This window comes from Gopherus flavomarginatus, chromosome 7 (assembly GCF_025201925.1).
Source record: "Gopherus flavomarginatus isolate rGopFla2 chromosome 7, rGopFla2.mat.asm, whole genome shotgun sequence".
Lineage (NCBI taxonomy): Eukaryota > Metazoa > Chordata > Testudines > Testudinidae > Gopherus > Gopherus flavomarginatus.
Genome location: NC_066623.1, coordinates 62097885 through 62118365, shown reverse-complemented (window position 1 = coordinate 62118365; position 20481 = coordinate 62097885). Strand labels below are relative to the sequence as shown.

General features: G+C 43.9%; 1 protein-coding gene across 6 annotated transcripts in view; it reads right to left on the bottom strand.

Moving 5' to 3' along the window:
- RGL1 (ral guanine nucleotide dissociation stimulator like 1) overlaps positions 1-20481 on the bottom strand; it is a 410246-nt gene that overhangs the window by 252760 nt on the left and 137005 nt on the right. For all 6 annotated transcript variants that reach the window (XR_007775373.1, XR_007775376.1, XR_007775374.1 and 3 more), the window contains 8 exons: positions 19579-19663; positions 15188-15277; positions 12493-12579; positions 10946-10978; positions 9182-9303; positions 8088-8177; positions 4639-4825; positions 2091-2345 (listed from right to left, as the gene is read on the bottom strand). Coding sequence is in view for 1 of the 6 variants with exons in the window: in XM_050961415.1 (XP_050817372.1) it covers positions 2091-2345; positions 4639-4825; positions 8088-8177; positions 9182-9303; positions 10946-10978; positions 12493-12579; positions 15188-15277; positions 19579-19663 (949 nt within the window). In the remaining 5 variants the exon portion in view is untranslated. The remainder of the gene's footprint in view (positions 1-2090; positions 2346-4638; positions 4826-8087; positions 8178-9181; positions 9304-10945; positions 10979-12492; positions 12580-15187; positions 15278-19578; positions 19664-20481) is intronic.

Genomic DNA, 20481 nt, shown 5'->3' with positions numbered 1-20481 from the left:
TCTGGTCCATGGTTTATATCTTGACAGTTTCCCTTTAAATGGAAATGTTTCACAGAGGATCATCTACAGCTGGATGAGAGGGATTCCAAACGGAGCTATAGGATGGAAGCATTGCTGCACACTTGCTGGTAGTTTTCATTATAGAGGGAATACTGCTCAGTTCAACAGCTTGTCAGACCTTCCATTGTACAATCACTAGTTTCAGGGGGTACTGAGAAAAAAAATTCCCTCCAGGCAGAAAGTTGGCACATGCAATCTCAGCCAAACCTGCCACATTCCTCCCTTGAGTTTTGAACCTCAGGTATAAAACGTTGTTATTTGTATCTTCCATCCCCAAAACTAACACTGGAACTGGTTAACATTTTTCATTTGGAGAAAATTGGGATGAAATTTAGACATTTTTCAAAATGTAATTTTCAGAAAAATATTCTTATATTCTCAGTATTTTTCCATTTTAAAAATTTGCATTCTCAATTTTCCTTTATTGTGTTTAATTATTTATGATTTGGGGAGAGAGGGGGGTTCCGTTTGCCATTTTGGTTTTCTAGCTTCAGGGCTTCCTTTCCTGTGCCAGTTTTGACTCATCCACTCAATTATGTGATGAGATTTTTTTCAAAATCAAAAATATTTATTTTTAAAAATTTTAGTCTTTGATACTGAAAAAAAGTGTTTTTATTACAGTTGTTGAAAATCTCTGGGGAAGGTTTTAAAAAACTAAAAATAGATCAGTTTCCAAAACTCATACAATTAAACCCTGTTTGAAATATTCACAAAACTTATTTTGATTTTTCTACTAATTCTAATAAATACAAATAAAACTTTGAATTTGGGACAAAAAGATTATGATTAAAATCCAAATATCATAATGATGGATGCATTAGAAATAGATTTGATATGATAGAAGGATATTGTATTATAACGCCACCTTACAATTATATGTCCTTTGAGATCCCTATATAGCTAAGTGTAGGTACAGTGGAACCCGTCTATAAGGCATCCCATGATAACACGAATTCGGTTATAACATGGGGCAAATCTGGCCCCGATGGCTGTGGTGGGCGCGGTGCGAGTCTGGTGGGCGCAGGGCATTTGGGATCCATGCCCTGGCGGCTGCAGCAGGAGCAACTCTCCCTGCAGCCCCGGCACACCCCTGGGGTTCTCACCTCTGTACCCAGCAGGGCCGACGCCAGCCTGCAGCCCGCGTCCTTCCCTTCCCGCTGACTGATGACTTTCAGTGCGCCACTGTAGGGTGTGGCAGCATGGAGGAGGCTGAAGGAAGCCCTGGTTGCCCCCCTTCTCTCTCTCCCTCCCGCTCCCTCCCTCCTACTAACTGGGGCGCGCACTCTGCTGCCCAGGGCATGTCTGCAGCGCAGGGAGTCCCGCTAGCCAGAGTGCAGCCGCTGCCCATCCAGAGGCTCACTGGAATGGCCAGGGGAGGCAGCCGCAATCCGCCAAGTAAGTGGCACCAAATGTTTGTGCCCTGGTTTGTTTCTTTTTGCTTTGCCACTCCAGCTGCCCTTTTTTATTTTTTCTCACTGTTCTGCTCCTCCTGCCTTGGATAAAACTTCCTTAATGGTTGTAAGTTGAAACTGGAAGCTGAACACAAGTACAGTGGAACCCCGCTATAATGCGACCCCGCATTTACTGCGATCAAATGTTTTAGACTCCAATTATCATGTTATAGCAGGGTTCCACTGTATTGTTTAAATAACATCTTTCACTCAAAAGAACTGAAACTCAAAAGGGATGTGCATGGGGGGAGGAATGGGTATGTGGAGCAGTGGGAGTGCCCACTACTAAAATGCAGCTACCACTAAAAGTGGAATGCAGGGCACATTTACCACTAGCATGACACAACAATTTGGGACAAACAATGAACTGGAGCCAACCGAAACCCCAGAGTGATTTCAGAAGATGGAACATACTGTGAATACTGGAATGCAAGAATCAAGGGCATGATGTGGCCCTTGGCATTTAAAATCTTAGCTGCTCTGATCTGCACCAAGGCTGAGACCTTGCATATAATTGGTCACCCTGAACAAAAACATCTCAGTACTAAGAAAAACATTTAGCTTTTCCACATCACTGACCATGATACTCTTGTACATGTTGCCATTGTTGTCTTCTATGCTGATCCGGATGATGCACATGTCTTCGTTCTGCTGGTTGTAAACAGGAGGCAATACTGCTGAGGTAATGGATGTGACGGAGATGGAGCGCTTGTGGATCTTGGGATTGGAGGTTAAGGAAGGAGGGGGTGAGATAGTGTTGGTTAAAGATGACACCCCTGAGGAAGACGTGTCCATGGAATGGATGGAGGAACAAGAGGAGGAGGATTCAGAGAGCTAAGTAATGAAAAAAAAATTAAGAAAAACCAACATACAATTAGAAACATGACCATGGAATTGTCACTTCTGGGGTGGGGGAATGGGCAAGAGAGGCACAATCAGGAATTCAGTTACTGCAAAATCCATGCCAGGTTTCTAAAGTTCTTAGTGGCATTCTCACCTCTGCAGGGAGTAATCTGACAATTTACTATTCACATTCAAAACTTTCCCACTCGCCAACCCTGTCCTGTATGGGTGCTGCTGGACTCCACTACTAGATACACGTTATGTTTTCTGCTGCTTCTTGGGGAACAGGCCAGCAGGTGTCAGCAGATACAACGAACCAAAGGAAGTTGTGGGATGCCAGACTGCAGAACGAAACTGGTTTAGGAAGAAGCTCCCGAACAGCAGGGTACATCAGCAGAAATCAAGGGGAAGTGGGCTCTTTTATTAGGTGAAACACAACCAGTCAAATATCCTCAAAACACCCTTTTCTTCACTGGCATCTCAGCCTTTCATTTGAGGGTAGCAGCCTGGTGCACTTAACGCTCTCTCTGACTAGCTGCTGTCACGTCTAAGCATTGCGGTGGGTGAGAATAGGACTAACTACACACACACACACACACACACACACACACACACACACACACACACACACACACACACACACACACACACACACACACACACACACACACACACACACACACACGTTTACAAAGGCCAAGAGGATAACAGGATAACTGTTCTGGTATAGAACAGAGTTCCAACCACCATCGCGGGACGTAAGAAGGAAAAGGGGCAGCTCTGCCCTTTACACTTGCATGCAGTGGCATGCGGCAGCAGGGGGAGCTTGAGCCACCCAATGGGTGCTGCTGAGGGGAGAAGTTTCTGAGGGCCGTGCACTGGGGGCACAGACACAAAGAGTGGAATGCACATGTGCAATCACTTAAAGGACTCTTACACTGAAATAAGAGAGTCCACAGAGGGGCTTGCACCAGTTTGATTGAAGCAGTTTAATTAAACTGGTGCAAGTGTGTATGTAGACAAGGCCTCAGTGTTGGTTTTTCCCTTCTCCAGTTCCCCTCTGACTGGCTTCTCATTTTGATATTTTCTTCTCTCCTCCTGCCATATTGGTGGAGTCTCCCCAGGGCCTGCAGCATGGGCAGAATCTACCTTATTGTGAATCATTTACCCGTACCTTTTTGTGTTAGTGCGGCTACCCACTTCCACCCATCCCCAGCTTCCCCTGCACAGTGTGTTAGGCTTTGTCTTCACTGCCAAAAACCGGTGTGGTTTTACAGCAGAATAACAAATGCACATTCGCTATCCTGCTGTAAAATCCTAGTGGAGACAAAGCACTGCAGTTTTACTGCATGGTGAACTAGATGAGGTTAACCACAAGCAGGGGGATAGTGTTGACCTCACCTAGCTCCCTCGCGGTAAAAACCACAGGAGCCTTCTCTCTACCAGGGCTTTGCAGCAGTGTAGTTAATGCGGGTGAGCTATTGCACTGTAAAAACCCTGCCTTTTCTGAAGTGAGGCCATAGCCACTTTCACCATGCTGAACCAGTGGAGGCAGCTGCTTCCAGAAGAGGCAACTCTGTAGAAGAACCAGGGCCTCAGTAGAAAGTCCAACCATCCTAAGGCTAAGTGCAGATGAGCTCATTCAACCTGAGATGTTCCAGGAGGAAATGCTTGTTGCTGGTTCCATTCGCCCCCACAAGGCTTTGCCTCCCTGGTTTTTTAAAAAAGGGAGACTGGAAATCCTCTAGGCCCTTCCTCTCACTGCCATTATCCCATCCTCAGGAACATCGCAAGCAATCTGATATTTGCACACACACTCTTCAGTCTGTTGGTCCCACTGCCAGGAAGCCAATAACCTCCCAGCATAAATGTACCATTACAGACAGCTCCGTCACTCCCACAACTGGTGTGTTGCGAGAGACAGATCTAGTGCTGTTAAATGGCCACATGACTACCTAAAAATCCCTCTGGACCCCACAAGAAAAGCTGATCCCAAGAAATTAAAAATGGTTCCCGTGTGTACATGCTATAGATCTGGCAACACCTAAAAGCTGCTCATAAAAGGAATCATATAAAAAGCCTGACCTGGATCTTTTCTACTTTCATCACATCTATTTTTAAGGATACTCCCATTTCCTTGAAAGTAGTGCCTTGGTCAGTTATAAGAGTAGACATGAGTGTGCAATGCAACTGAAATTTCAGCTATTGCTTATACTAGAAAGGTCAACTATTCATCAGGGGTATTCATGCTGCAAGCCTTCTGAACTAAGGGTCTACACTGTACCTTTTTCTGAGGATCATCAGGAGTGTCTATGGGGGTGATGCAGACTTCTTCACTCTCAAAGTGGTTCGACTCACACGATGATACACTGACAGAATCCATGCTTTCACCAGAGCTCCCACTTGGAGTAGATTTGGGCTGCTCTTTGGTGGGTGTGCTATTGGTGATCACATCTGCTCCCAGAAACAGTCTGGCAAAGAACACAAAACATACCACGTAAATAATACAACTACAGCATGTTCCTGGACTGAGCAAAGAGATGATGCTTGATTCATATGTCCGGTGTGTTATTTTGTTTCTCAAGTGGTCTGGTGTCCTGGCTCCATCCATATTATATGTAAGATTTGACATAAGAACTCCTTAAACACCAACACATTAGTACCCCAATAATATATAATATATATATATACACACACACACAGGACTGGCGCTAGGGTTTCTCGCGCCCTAGGCGCACGGCCATTTCGCCGCCCCCCCACACCCTGGTCCTGCGGCTCTGGTGGAGCTGCCACAGTCATTCCTGTGGAGCTTCTGCTGGTCTGTGGATCCGGTGGAGCTGCTGCAGTGGTGCCTGCGGGCGGTTCACTGGAGCCGTGCGAGCAGCCAACCGTCCGCAGGCACGACTGCAGCAGCTCCACCGGAGCCGCGGACCAACGGACCCTCCACAGACACGACTGCGGCAGGTCCACCAGAGCCGCCTGCCGCCCCCTCCGGCAAAATGCCGCCCCCTCAATAATCCTGGTGCCCTAGGCGATTGCCTAGGCTGCCTAAATGCTAGCGCCAGCCCTGCACACACACACAAACACTCTCCAACCTCAGAGCCAGAGTCAGGGGTAATGTACTAGGTGGTGTAAGTTAGACTTCATTACAATTATTTAAATCAACTGACCAATGAGTGATTAATTTGGTGTAACTTACACACCAATGAGCCAGAAAAATGTAAATTAAAGTAAGGGGCGGCTTACTTCAGCTTACACATTTCTACACTCTCCTGTTAATTCCTTTTCTTGCTTCTTTTCTGACCCCTCTGACATGTGAATTACATCATCTTAGAATCTCTTGCACTCAGACTTGAGGGGTGGGGCAAAATTCAGAAGCGAGATTAAGTGAGTGGATGGGAGTCTAACCGAAAAAAGGACTCAAACTAAGCCTACAAATGCCAAATTCATCCCTTGTGTGACTTTAGTGACTTCAACAGGGTTACACCAGAGATTAATTTCTTTCTAAGACTCTCAAGGGATATAATTTATACATACAATGAGAAGGCCAGAAAAGGTGTAAATTACATGATTTTATATTCTTGGAGATTCAGTTAAACTCAACCTCTGGGTTTGGGTCTAAGTCAGTCTAAGGAGTCTAGAGAGGGAATCTAACTTGGTATAACAACATGTTGAAGGGGTGAGGCAAATTGAGTTGGGTGCTGACAAGGCATCTCATCAGTGGAGAGAACCCAGAATGATGCCACGTAACATCTAGAGAAGAATTATGCCAAGCACTATTATAGTATTAATTTGCAAAATATATTCAGATTGCAGGTACCACAAGTTTTAAAACAAAGATTACACAGCAAACACAAATACCTCAGCCTAACTATCCTATGCTAATTTATAATACAAGAGCTACACTGAAACATGGTGGGAAATAGAAGGATAAACCCAGTACTCAACAGTGACACTTACCATACACAGTTTAGGCAAAATGCCAGAGAGAAAGTGTTAGATAGAAAACTCAGTTCAGACACAGCAGCTTCGATTTCCAACTCCCACACCTCTTCATAACCAACTTAAAGCGACAAAACCAAACACAAACACCTTCCTGTCCAAACAGCTACCCTGATCTTATTAGGACCAGAACTGACATACTCAGCCATCAAGAGTCTATTGCTGAGGATCCTAGATTGCCACAGAGCTTGCATGGAATTTATGTTTGTCCACTGTTCTGAGACAGCTGGGTGAAAGACCAAGGCAGGAAAAGAGGAGTTAATAACCAGGTTTCAGTCTTCATATTAATTCTGATGTTGGCTGTAAAATTGATCTTCTCCTCTTGTCCTGACCATGTCACCCCTCCATGAATATTCTCCTGTCTTCTCTCATATCACACTGACCTTTGAAGCTCTATACATTTTTGCTGAGCCCCCTTGATTTCTGCTCCCATTTCCCTGTTTTCCCTACATTCCTTCAGATCCTCTCTCTTTATTGTTTCCTTTGTCTCTTCAGTCAATTCTTGGCTCCATGCTCTTTCTCCCCCCCGCCACAATCTTGAGCTTGAATTGCTAAGCAACGTTTCCTGATCAGCTGTCTGAACCAGAATGAACGTTTGACTGGGTTGATAGTACGTACCTACCTTACAGGATGATTTTAGGGTTGCCAACTGTCTAATTGCACAAACCCAAACACCCTTGCCCAACCCCCTGTCCCACCCCTTCCCGAGGCCTCGCCCCTGACCCACCCCTTCTCTGAGCCCCCCTTGGTTGCTCACTTTCCCTCAACCTCGATCACTTTCACTGGGCTGGGGCAGAGAGTTGGGGTGCAGGCTTTGGGCTGGGACTGAGGGGTTCGGAATGTGGGTGGGTGCTCCAGGCTGAGCCTGAGGCAAGGGTGCAGGAGGGGGTGTGGGCTCTGGGAGGGAGTTTGGGTGCAGGAGGGAGCTCAGGGCTGAGGTAAGGGGTTGGGGTGTAAGAAGGGATGCAGGCTTTGGGAGGGAGTTTGGTGCAGGAGGGGGCTCAGGGCTGGGGGATGGGGTGTGGGAGGAGGTGAGGGGTGCAGGCTCCAGGTGGAGCTTACTTCAGGCAGCTCCCAGAAGTGACCGGCATGTCCAGCTCCTAGGCTCAGGGGCGGCCAGGTGATTCAGTGCACTGCCCCTGCCTGCAGGCACTGCTCCCGCAGCTCGCATTGGTCATGGTTCCTGGCCAATGGGAGCTACGGAGTCGGTACACGGGGCAGGGTTGAGGGAAGCACATGGAGACTTTTTTATTTTTTAAATAAATAAATTAGGTGACTCTAATTTTCATGTTAAAATTCTGCAGGAAATTTTTGCACATACAATCAATTAAACCAACTTTGGGCCTCAGTCTGATCTCATTTACTCTGCTTTTGCCCCAGTGTAATTCCATTGTATTTGGTGATGTTATTCCTGACCAACATCAGCATCACTGAGTTTATAGGTGGGCCCTAAATTTGTTACTTCTCCTATACCCCAAAAAGACTGGTAACCACTGAATGACTTGTTTCTAATCTTTTTCAGCTGTAGTTATCATAAGTATTACCTGGAACAATAATTCAATAAACAGCTGCAGATGTAATTATGAACTTTTAGCTGACAATGTCCCTTTAAAGTTATCAGACTCCCTGCCAAGTTCCTCATCTGGTGGAATACATTTTTCTTGTTTGATTTATTCAGGTCATACTTCTACTAATTCACCAGATGCCATGATCCCTTCCTGTCATACTCACAAGCTGAGTCTCTTCACCATACTCTTCCGAGGTTTCGGTGATGTGGTGTTAGTGTCAGCAGCTGCTTCTATCTCACATGAGAGGCCATAACTACAACAGGGAAGATTTGTTTATTTGAGGGAGTTAAATATCATTTTATCATCATGCAATATGGCCTCAAACTAGCAATAATTTAAAGAGAGATATTCAGTTACTCCAGTTTCAACAAGAGATTACCGCAAGTCAGCACAGAGAAACATCAGCCTGAACGCATTTTACCTTGAGGAAAGGAATATTTGCTTTTTTAACAATAGTTTAAAAATAATTCAAATGTGTTTTTTGATCATATTAACTATACGAGGAGTTGGCAACCTCTGGCATGTGGCTTGCCAGGGTAAGCAACCTGGTGGGCCGGGCCAGTTTGTTTACCTGCCATGTCGGCAGGTTCAGCCGATCGCGACTCCCACTGGCCGTGGTTCACCGTCTCAGGCCAATGGGGGTGGCGGAAAGCGGCACGGGCGAGGGATGTGCTGGCCGCAACTTCCCACCGCCCCCATTGGCCTGGGACAGCGAACCGCAGCCAGTGGGAGCTGCGTTCAGCCGAACCTGCCGAAACAGCAGGTAAACAAACTGGCCCAGCACCGCGTGCCAGAGGTTGCCGACCTCTGAACTATATCATAAAAGCAATCTAAGAAAAGGGATTATAAATACAGTGCAGGACGGGACTGAACACTGTCACTATGTTTAAACTGAAATCGGTGTCCTTTTACGATTAATTTTATACTACTGTGAAGTATGTATCATAGGTTCACACCTCTAGGTAATATTGAGTGTATATGTATGCACACACACAGACTGACAGACATACAGGTCAGACACAACACGCTATAACATTTTAAAGTTGAAAACCAAATTCCCAATCTCAAAACTAAATCCTGCAAAGTGTTAATGAAGTTTTCACCAGCTGTGTGCTAAACGGCACACATACATGCTGTATCCTTGATTTACGGTATATTTAAATACTATGAGACTACCTAAGCCAGACATAGGTCATACACATAGATGGGAGGCTGGACATGAAAAACATGCTCCCTTGAGTGCATTGATAGTCTCACCTCTCCTCCTCTGTTAACAGCCGCTGTCTCCTGAACCATCGGATGAATTTTTGGTTTGGCGTCATGCAATAGCTATTACAGGAAGATTGCAAGAGCTTAATTTGGGCAATTACTTCAAACTCCTAAGGAAACAAATAATCAAATAGGAATTTTAATTAGAAATCAAAACAAAGCCAAATACAGACTCATTCACATACAAAGCAAGGATAAATGGACAGAACACATGCACCAATAATCACAGGACGAACTAAAGACTGCTTCATTCTTAACTGAATATCCAGGTAATTTTAGACACCACAAAGCAGTTTTTCAACAACAAAATCCACCTTTTGTTTTCCCACACAGGTTTTGGTTTTTGCAAGTTTCATCAAAGCTCCATAGGTTAAAATATGGAAAAATAGGACAATCTCTCAACACCAGGAACTCTGCCTTTCGGTACGACTGATTTTGAGAGAGACAAACTCTAATGTGAGTTTAGCACTGGCATCAGATGCCAGAATGACAGTGCTGCACACTGAAGTCATAGACTAGAGACATCATGGAAAATAGCAGTGAAAGCTTCCACACAGTGTCCCACTCACATGCCTCATCCCTGACCCAGATGGACCACCCTTAGAGGGAGTTCATTCTCTGTGCTTATTCGGTCCTTATGTTGCTGAGATTACAAACAAGGGTGTCCATAGTGCTGACTGATTAAGAAATCTGCCTTCCACTGCCTTGTAGGTTGTGCAGCCATTTATACTTGTGTAATGTGAGTGTGACGTGCTACCCCTGGTGTGAACGAATGGAGAATTCGGCTTTGGTATTGTTTTACACATGCTTTGCTGAGGTGTAAATTACAGCACAGGGTGGAAGGCAGAGCAGACTTAGCACCTCCTAGGAACTGGACTGAGACTACCAACTAACCAATCATCAGAAGGCAACAACTTTCATTGAACTGGGCCAGCGACTTAGTCACAGGAGCTTTTGTACCCCACTATCAATACCCTGAGCCACTCAATCATAAATAAAAGGGTAGTTTAAAATGTGGTTTATGGAGCTGGGAATCAGTTAAGAGTAAGGAAATGAGCCTTATCACAGCAAAAATCAAAGTCTGCGCTGAGTCCCTGAAAAGGAGATTTGCCTTTGGTTTGTCTTTATTCAGACAGATATGAGCCAAGCACATTGCCTTCGACGCGGCTTTTCTTTACCTCTTTATCTGTGCAACCAATGCAGGGCAGATTGAAAGGGCAGGCTGAGAGCATTTATTTCTCCACCCCGTATCACCCTTTCATTCTCCTTCGCATCCCTTCTTTGGATCTAATGAAGCAGATTAATGCAGCAAGCTAAGGAAGTTTACGAGACTCATGCTATGCTTTCTAAAAAGCAAACTTAGCTTACTAGCACGTCTGTTCTGCTGTTGATACGTTGGATTTATGAGATAACAGACTTCTTCCACTGATGCTCATGGGCAGTGAATGTACAGTCCCCATGCATAAATGTTCTAGGAGTATATTGACTAGTGCTTAGGACTTCCTTTCCCCCGTAGCATGCATCTAATTATTGGCGGTCCTTTCTTCACTCCCCAGCCTCTTCAGGCTTGCATGGGCTCACACACATAGCGGTCTACTGTTCTATCCTTATTTGCAGGTAACATCCATTGAAGTCAATGGTTGTTGGGAATGCACCAGGGGAAAAGAGTAAGTCCCTAAAGTAAAGTATAACTAGGATTCCCTACAACAGGGTGGCAGCAAAACGCTAGTCATGGAAGAAGTTCAGACTTACCCGTCTCCTCTTCTCAAAGTTTATCAGCCCACCCTGTATGAAGCAAAGAAAACAGAGACCACTGAAGAATCCAACGTGCACATATTCAACAGCAGTGTAATGAAGTCAGAGAGTGAAAGAAGTGCTGAATTCAGTCATATGGTCTCTTTGAGCAAGGACCTTCTAGAGATCTGAGTTTTCTGATGGGTAAAGAATTTGGCAGTTGCATGCTAGTCCCTACTGGAGCTCTGTCTCTGGACTGACTGGCAGTTTGGTTAAGAAGGAAGCTCCAGTGTTGGAACAGGTAGAGCATGTTTCAGGTCTGGCTGAGGTGTGCTGGCAGAACTCTGCTTGACTTCTGCCTGCACTGCAAGTGGCTCAAGCCAGGGTTCCCAAACTTTGAGTTTGTAAGCACCAAGTGAACAAACATGGATACATACACACACACACACAACTGGCAAACAAACCCAGTACAGAATTATGTTTTGTGTGTATTCTGAGTCACAGCTGCTTCCTTTAGATGACCCTGGCAAAACTATCATGAAAATTTACTAGCCCAGCCAAAAACATTCTCTAGCCCATCCTCACTACAAACATCAACACCAAAATATTCAAACTTGAATACCTAAAGTGTAGCTCCTAATTCCATATTAAAGCACCCAAAAAAGTGTGCTGATGTTCAAAGATGTTGAGTATTTGCAGCTCCCAATGACTTCCCTGGGATTTGAGGGGTTTAAAACCTCTGAAAATCAGACCACTTTTACATAGGTGCCTAAATAAGGATTTAGGGGCCAACTTCAAACAGCCAAGTTTTAAAATGCTGGCCCTAAAGTGCAAGTCACCCCCTACATTCTCTTTCACTGATCCTTGGTCACAGTCACCTGGCCACACATGTCCCATTCGCTCATAATTCCCCTGTGATTTGTCCAATTCTCTCCTTCACGCTCAGATCCATCCATTCTATTCCCCTCTGGAATGCTATGGAACCTCTGCCCCCGGTCAGGATCTCTTGGGCCTGTCCTTCCCTGCCTACACTAAGGTTGGCCAGCTGAAGAGGAGGGAGAATCCTACCCATAAAAGGCCTTCAGAGCTCAACCAATTACAAAACGAAGTAAGACCATGTTGAAGAACTTAACCTCTCAAGTTGAAGAGCTGAACTTAAGACAATGTTGTGGTGTTGAGTTTTCCAACATGGAAGGGGGAAGTTTATATTTTTAAAAAAGTTTTAATTAAAATAAAATAATAAAAATTTTTATACTCTCATTAGGATTTTTTTCAAGCAAAACATAAATTTTGAGCATAAAGTACCACACTTAAGAATGTCCTAGTAAATAAGCTCCATTATTAAATTCAGTAGAGATCTTTTTTCCTAATAAAAATTTTGTTCATCCTCCCCATCTATAACGTTTGACATTGCAAACTCCTCTATATGTCTGTGAATGTTTCATATGAGGATATGACAAAAGCAAAACACACAGAACCATCAGGATTTGTCTCCAGTGGTGGCTAGTAAATCTGTTGGCCCAATTATCACAACTGCAGGGAGAAGGGTTAGAATTCAAACCTACCTCTATATAGTCCTGCAGCGCTGTGTCAAGCATGGTCAGGTCTGTAAGAAAGGTGCCAAGGTAGGGGACCGTACCCTGCATGACTCCCTGCAGACAATCAGAGCAGTGTCTGGTTAATTGTCAGAGAAAGGCTGTGAATTCCAGCCAGTACATTATGATATAATATATTATACAGAGTAATCAGCTGAAAGCCCGCAGCAAAATTCTGGGCCTGATTCTATTCCATTTAAATCAATAGGAATTGAAGTCAATGGCAAAATGGGAGTGAGATGGGGCCATTGTTATTCAAACAAATGAATTCATATTGAAGAGTGGATATATTCAGGGCCTCTCCAACACTAGTTCCTGCACATAGAATTCCTACTGCTGTCCTACAGGTGGAATGAGTGTAAAACATGCTAGAAGGAGCACAAACACCAGCATCCCACAGCTCCCTTCAGACTGTGCAGATGGCTCCTAACATCTTGTGTAAACAGTCTTTTTTTCTGTGGCTCATCTCAGCCAGTCTTTGTTTTTTAATGAAGTTATAAAATCATGTGATTACATTCACATTTTTTCCCTCTAAGCTGGGTACGTCCGCCTTGGGATAATCACTGTGTTCTAATTAACTCAGGACTCAACTTTCAACCTTCCTAAGTCTTCTACCTTATTTGGAGTCAGGGTTGTGTCTACATCAGTGAGGAAAAAATTCTCACTGCTACTGAAACCAGCAAAAAGATTCATACATTTGCCAGTCAACCAAAACGGAAAATATTTAGCAGTTTTTGCTTCCATTTCCCTGTTTCCAGATCTCTTCTCTTACTCAGTTTGTCTGAGAAAGCCATTTGTTTCAGCAAACGTTCCACTCCCAATTTCATCAGGGTAAAAAGCAGTTTTCACTGGCAAAAATGGAAACAGGCATGTCTTATGCATAGGCACCGACTCCGTGGAAAAATTAGTGGGTGCTCTGCACCCACTGGCAGCCAAACTCCCCTCACCTCCCACATTTCACCCCCCGCGCCCGAGCGCACCGAATCCCTGCTTCTCCGCCTACCTCCCAGCGCTTAGGACTTTCTAGGAGGGAGGGGGAGGAGCAGGGCTATGTCGCTCAGGGAAGGAGGCGGAGAAGAGGCAGGGCACGGGTGGAAACTTGGGGGAAGGGGGTGGAATGGGGGTGGGGAGAGGGTGATGCAGGGGTGGGGCCAGGGGCAGGGGTGGGCTCAAGCACCCACCAGGAACAGTGGAAGTTGGCGCCTATGGTCTTATGGAATCATCTCCGGTAAAAATCTCTGTGCAAAGTCCATAAAAATTAAGCAGATCTCTCAAAAATCCTGGGAGTTTCTGTGTGTTTCATGAGCTCACTGAAGTGAATGAAAATTTCCCTTTGACCAGAACTAATTTTCCTGTAACATCATATAACTTTTCATAAACATTTTACCAAGTAAAAATTGGTTATTTTCACACAGCTTTGTTTAAAGGGTAATAGAAATTGCTACTGGAGTGTGAATCAAAGCTCCTGTGCTTCCTTAGGAAAGACGACCAGCCAGTCAGAGGCTATGGATATCTGCCTACAGCCATTAATCATTTATTGATGTCTCATGCGGCGGTTTGAATACATTTCTGAAAGTCTTGAAATTAAGGCCCAAGTCCACAGTCCTGCATCCAGTCCTGAGAAGCTGGGCTGGGCACTGGGTAGACGGAGGTGGAAGTGAAGGAAGTAACTCTAGGCACTCTTATTTACTGCTGCTGTGGACAGATAAGTGGCTATTGGTGCAACAGCAAATACTCTGGCACCGTTATTTCTCCTCCAACTCCTGCAGTCTTTTACAGCCATCAGCACTTCCTCATTTTAGGCATTTGATAAATACTTGTGTTTTGTAAATATACTTCCTGTGGCAGTTTAGTAAATTTATGGGAGTTTTTGGAGCACAGGACAGCTGGGATTCTCAAATTATCTGCTAAGTGACAGCTAGGGTGACCAGATGTCCCAATTTTATAGGGACAGTCCCATTATTTGGGGCTTAGTCTTGTACAGGCACCTATTAGCCCCATCCCAATTTTTCACACTTGCTCTCTGGTCACCTTGTGACAGTTTAGAGACACAAGGTGGGGAGGTGATATCGTTTACTGGACCACCTTCTGCTGGTGAGAGACACAAATTTTTGAGCTTACACAGAGCTCTATTTCAGAGCTGGCAAACGGGAAGTAAAGCTCTGCACAAGCTCCAAAACTTGTCTCTCTCCCCAACAAAAGTTGGTCCAATAGAACATATTATCTCACCCACCTTGTCTCCTTAATATCCTATGACCTGATAAGGCTACAACACCACTGCATACAATAATGCTGTTACAGCTTGGCAGTTCAGCACACACCATATAATATCTGTACAGTACATAAAGATGTATTACAAACTCCTGTTCATGTTCTGTTTTATACTGTAATGTCTGTTTATTAATACATAGACATTTATACAGAAAGAATATTTCAGGCCATATGTAAAAAGGGACAGAGTTAAGGCTGACTGTTCAATCTTCACTGTTTAAGCTCCTTGACACTGTGTACTTGCATGATCAACCTCACTGTTGTATTGACTCTATACCATGCAAAAACCCTAATGTGCTATGTGCTCTGTTTCTTAAAATGCAAATTCAGGATTTTGCTTCTATTATCCCAGGTATAAATTCAGAGAGAAGAGAGAACAGCATGCTGCACACACCATATCTTTTTGGAGCTGAAGCCGCCTCTGGGTCCTTTTCTGGTTCTCTTTCACACTACTGTCCAGATTTGCAAATTTGGATGTTCCTTCCTAAGGAGTGAATGAAAGGGCAATTAATGGGGGACATTATTGGTAGGATTGAAATACATGAAAATTCACCCAACTGAGCCCAATTCACACTGCTCTGAGGTTCAGAAATGTGTGCCTTTTTGCTTGTTTAAAAAAAAAAACTTCAAGGCTTCTGCACTGCTGGGATTTGTTGGAGAAAATCATACCAAATTCCCACAAGGGAGTTTGTCTGCAAAACAGTCCTGGCCCAGGCGAGGCTTAGAAGAACCACAAATCAACTGAGATTTTTAAATTCAAGAAGTTTGAATATGCGCCATACATTTGGGTTCTCATCCGAACGCAGCATCTGGGCCTTTTGTCCTTAGACCTCTAACTTATTTCGCAATCAGCAGTTTTACAAATAAACATCTCCCCTCTGTTATGTAACACGCTGCCGTTTTTCATTTTTTATACAGTGACTCTATGATATGATGACTAACCTCTATGGTTTTCCGAGTAATACAGAGACATTCAGGAAACAGAAGTGTTTGTTTTAGATTTGCACAATTCGAGCCTGAGGGATTTAGGTTTTCCAATAACTATATGAATGGGAGCCATATTTCATAACAGTTCTGTAGCCTTTGCCTTGTGATGTTAATTCATTTCTGAGATTATGACCCTCTTTTTCTAGTGAGTCTCAAAACCATAATAAATAATAATTTGCATTTGTAAAGCTCCTTTTGTAGGATCTTAAGGTACTTTATAAATGTTAATTAATCAAGACTCCGAACATTCCTATCAGATAGGTGAGTAATTCGACACCTATTTTATAGTTGGGGAAACAAGGAGTTTAAGTGACTTGCCCAGGGTCATATAACAGTAAGTTGCAGAGACAGAAATGGAATCTAGAAGCCTGGACTCCCATAAGACCATAAGAATGACCATATTGGGTCAGCCCAAAGGTCCATCTAGCCCAGTATCCTGACTTCCAATAGTGGCCAATGCCAGGTACCCCAGAGGGAATGAACAGAACAGGTAATCATCAGGTGATCCATCCCTTGTTGACCAGTCCCAGCTTTTGGCAAACAGAGGCTAAGGACACCATATCCATCCTGGTTAATAGCCACTGATGGACCTATCCTCCATGAATTTATCTAGTTCTTTTTTGAACCCTGTTATATCCTTGGCCTTCACAACAACTTCTGGCAAAGAGTTCCACAGACTGATTGTACACTGTGTGAAGAAATACTTCCTTTTGTTTGTTTTAAACCTGCTGCCTATTAATTTCATTTGGTGACCTCTAGCACTCGTGTTATAAGGAGGAGAAAATAACACTTCCTTATTTACTTTCTCCACACCAGTCATAATTTTATAGACCTCTATCATATTCCCCCTTAGTTGTCCCTTTTCCAAACTGAAAAGTCCTAATCTTATTAATCCCTTCTCATATGGACGCAGTTCCATACTCCTAATCATTTTTGTTGCCCTTTTCTGAACCTTTTCCAATTCCAATATATCTTTTTGAGATGGGGCGACCACATCTGCACACAGTAGTCAAGATATGGGCATATCATGGATTTATATAGAGGCACTATGATATTTTCTGCCTTATTATCTATCCCTTTCTTAATGATTCCCAACATTCTGTTAGCTTTTGTGACTGCCACTGCACATTGAGTGGATGTTTTCAGAGAACTAACCACAATGATGCCAAGACCTCTCTGCTCGGTGGTAACAGCTAATTTAGACCCCTATCATTTTTGTTGTGGTTATGTTTTCTAATGTGCATTACTCTGCACTGATCAACACTGAATTTAATCTGCCATTTTGTTGCCCAGTCACCCAGTTTTGTGAGATCCATTCATAGCTCTTCACAGTCTGCTTTGGACTTAACTATCTTGAGTAGTTTTATATCATCTGCAAATTTTATCACTTCCTGTTTATCCCTTTTTCTAGATCATTTATGAATATGTTGAAAAGGACTCGTCCCAGTACAGACCCCTGGGGGACACCACTATTTACCTCTTTCCATTCTGAAAACTGACTATTTATTCCTATCTTTTGTTTCCGATCTTCTAACCAGCTACCGATCCATGAGAGGACCTTCCCTCTTATCCTATGACAGCTTACTTTGCATACAAGCCTTGAGTGAGGGACCTTATCAAAGGCTTTCTGAAAATCTAAGTACACTATATTCACTGAATCCCCCTTGTCCACATGCTTGTTGACCCCCTCAAAGAATTCTAGTAGATTGGTGAGGCATGATTTCCCTTTATAAAAACCATGTTGATTCTTCCTCAACAAATTATGTTCATCTATGTGCCTGATAATTCTGTTCTTTACTATATTTTCAATCAATTTCCCTGGTACTGAAGTCAGGCTTATTGGCCTGTAATTGCCGGGATCATCTCTGGAGCCCTTTTTAAAAATTGGTGTCACATTAGTTATCCTCTAGTCATTTGGTACAGAAGCTGATTTAAATGATAAGTTACAAACCACAGAAGAATTACTCATGCACATAGTGCAGAAGGCTTGTAGTGCTCTAGATTTTAGAGATGGAAAGACCTCTTGGTTCATCCACCAAGCCACTTCTGGCTTATTCCATACAGTACTGTGACAGAGTGCTGGGCAACAGCAGCTGTACCAGCACTCTGATCACTGACCACCAATTATAGCACCCCAGAATAAACCTGAGGGGTAAAGCTGTGCCTAATTGATAGGCTGGGATGGGCTGAGGAGAGCCCAAAAGGCTAATGAGCTCATTAGATTAGAAAATAGAAAAGACACAGGAAGGCAATGCTAAGGGGAGCAGAGACAGACTGACAGGCTTTTGCAAGACAGAGCCACGAGACATCGCTTGGGGAAAAATCTTTTCTGTCTCCACGCTTCTTGGCTGAGTGAACTAAGGACAGTATGCTTATAAAACAACACTGCACAGGTTTGTAACAGTGCTGGGGGGAACACTAAATAAATTGCACAAAGTGTTTGAACAGAAGGGGTCTCCAAGCAGTTTGTATCTAGAAAAGAGACAGGAGCGAGATGCTGCCCTGTCAAAAGTATATTCAGCTGTTTTGGTCCACTCCAGTTTTAAATGCCTCAAGTGATAGGTCTGCTACAACTTCCTTGGGAAAACTATTCAAGGATGTGGCAGTCCTCACAATTAGGAAAGAGAGACTTCCAGGGTTCATCTGAAGCTAGTCTTCGGGTTGTCACAAGTGGAACGGAGTTAATAAAACAGCTGAACGAGATCATCATAAGCTCATTTCATTGCCTTCAGAATGGTTTGCAGAATAAGATCTGGCAGGAGCCAATAGGTCTGTCCCTGGGGATGTTTAACATTTAGTTAATTAAACTGCTCTGGCTAGATATGGACTCCTCTCAATATTTATTACTGCTTCACAAGTTTGAATACAATCGCCCACCATCACTGAGCCTTTGCCCAAAACTCAGTGTTTGACATTATAATGCTGAGGTGAAATATAAATTCCTAGACAGACTAGATATAGACTGGATAGAAACAGACTGAATTAGACAGAGCTCAGAGAAATCTAATGGAACCTTCCTTTAGTTTCTAAAAGGTTCATATCAACATGCTTCACTACCAATATTTCTCATTTTCAGGGGCCTCTGAACTTTAGGGGTTCACCCGCGTCTGACAGCAGAATTCCCAGACTACTGCAACACAGACTGTTTTGTGGCATTTCTGGCCACACACACACAGCAGGAAGCCTGCTCCTTCCAGATTCCCAGCCCTGTTCTGTAGTTCCAAGAAGGTGGGGATAGTTTGGACAAACATCTTGGAAGAAATCCTCAGCTGAAATAAACTGACTTAACACCCACTGCAGTCAAAGGAGCTGTGACAATTTACAGCTGCTGAGAATCTGGTCTCTGTATTCTTTTATGCTCATCAGTACTGAACCTTTCTAGATGAATGTATGACTAACTGAAAGGCTATCTAGAACAGCTGTATTTCTGGGAAGTACTTCTGCATCCTTTGCCGTTGTGCTATTTTGCAACTTCTTTGAGCTGCCGCTCCTCAGTGAGACAACAGATATCTCAACATCCTCTACAGCACCTGTTCACTAGCAGACAAATCCCATAATCCATCCCAACCTTCCAGTTGTGCATGGCATCAGTGTCAGTGGAACCAATGCAATTCTGCTGCGCCAGGGGGCAGAAAGGTCACACAGGAAGCAGCCATGCACACTTCTTGCATGCCACAGAACTGTGCTCTGTAAGTCTCCCTACAATGGAGCCTTGGGGGGTGGGTTTGGGTGACTGGACAGGCGACAAAGTTCAGCACTGACACAGATCATAACTCTTGCTCTCAGCCTCATTCTCACCTTCATTAGCAGCTCTCTACTTGTCAGATAATTGTCATGGTCTGAGAAGATATCGGACAGCTCTTCAAACATCAGCATCCTGTCCCTAGGCAGAAGAGGAATTAAGTCAATTATTGATTACAAAGCAACCTAAATCAAGCCTACATCATTATTATCCAGTTTTCCACAGTGACGAAGGACTAGACAACAATCAAACATGTAAAAGGTGGGTCAGCACAGGGACTCATTCACTGATGTGCTGAGCCTCCTCAACTCCTCTTGCTGCTGGCTCAGCATTTTGCAAGATTGCATAACCATGATAAGTAACCCTTTCTCTTGATGTTCTCTGTGTAAGGTTGTATGGTGCCACAACAGGGATATGCGTGTCATCCATTGCACCACTGCAGCCCGGGAATCTCACTGCTTCAAATCCATCCACTATGTCCTGCATGTTGCTGAGAGTCACAGTCATAACGGCTCTGCACACACAGCAGGGGATCTTCCAACTCCAAAATGATTGCCCACTGACCAATAGCAATCTGGCAGTGCAAGTTTCCACAGTGCGATTGCTATTTGCTTCTCTGCTGTCAATGCAGCTCTCATCTTGGCGTCCTTGCACTGGAAGGTTGGGATGAGCTTGTACACAGATCCAGGAATGTGGCTTTGAGTATCTGAAAGTTCTGCAGCCACTGCTCATCATCCCAAACCTGTGTTACGATGGAATCCCACCAGTCAGTGCTTGTTTCTTGGGCTCAGAAGCGATGCTCCAACATCGGCAGCTACCCAGTGAATGCCATCAATCAACTTGATTTGGTTCTCGCTATGTCTCACAGCAATCTGTCCGCCAAGAAATCCTCATGTTCCATGCTGATTAGTTTTTTCTTATGGCTCTGCAAATACCACAGGATTGTGCGTCTTGTGCTT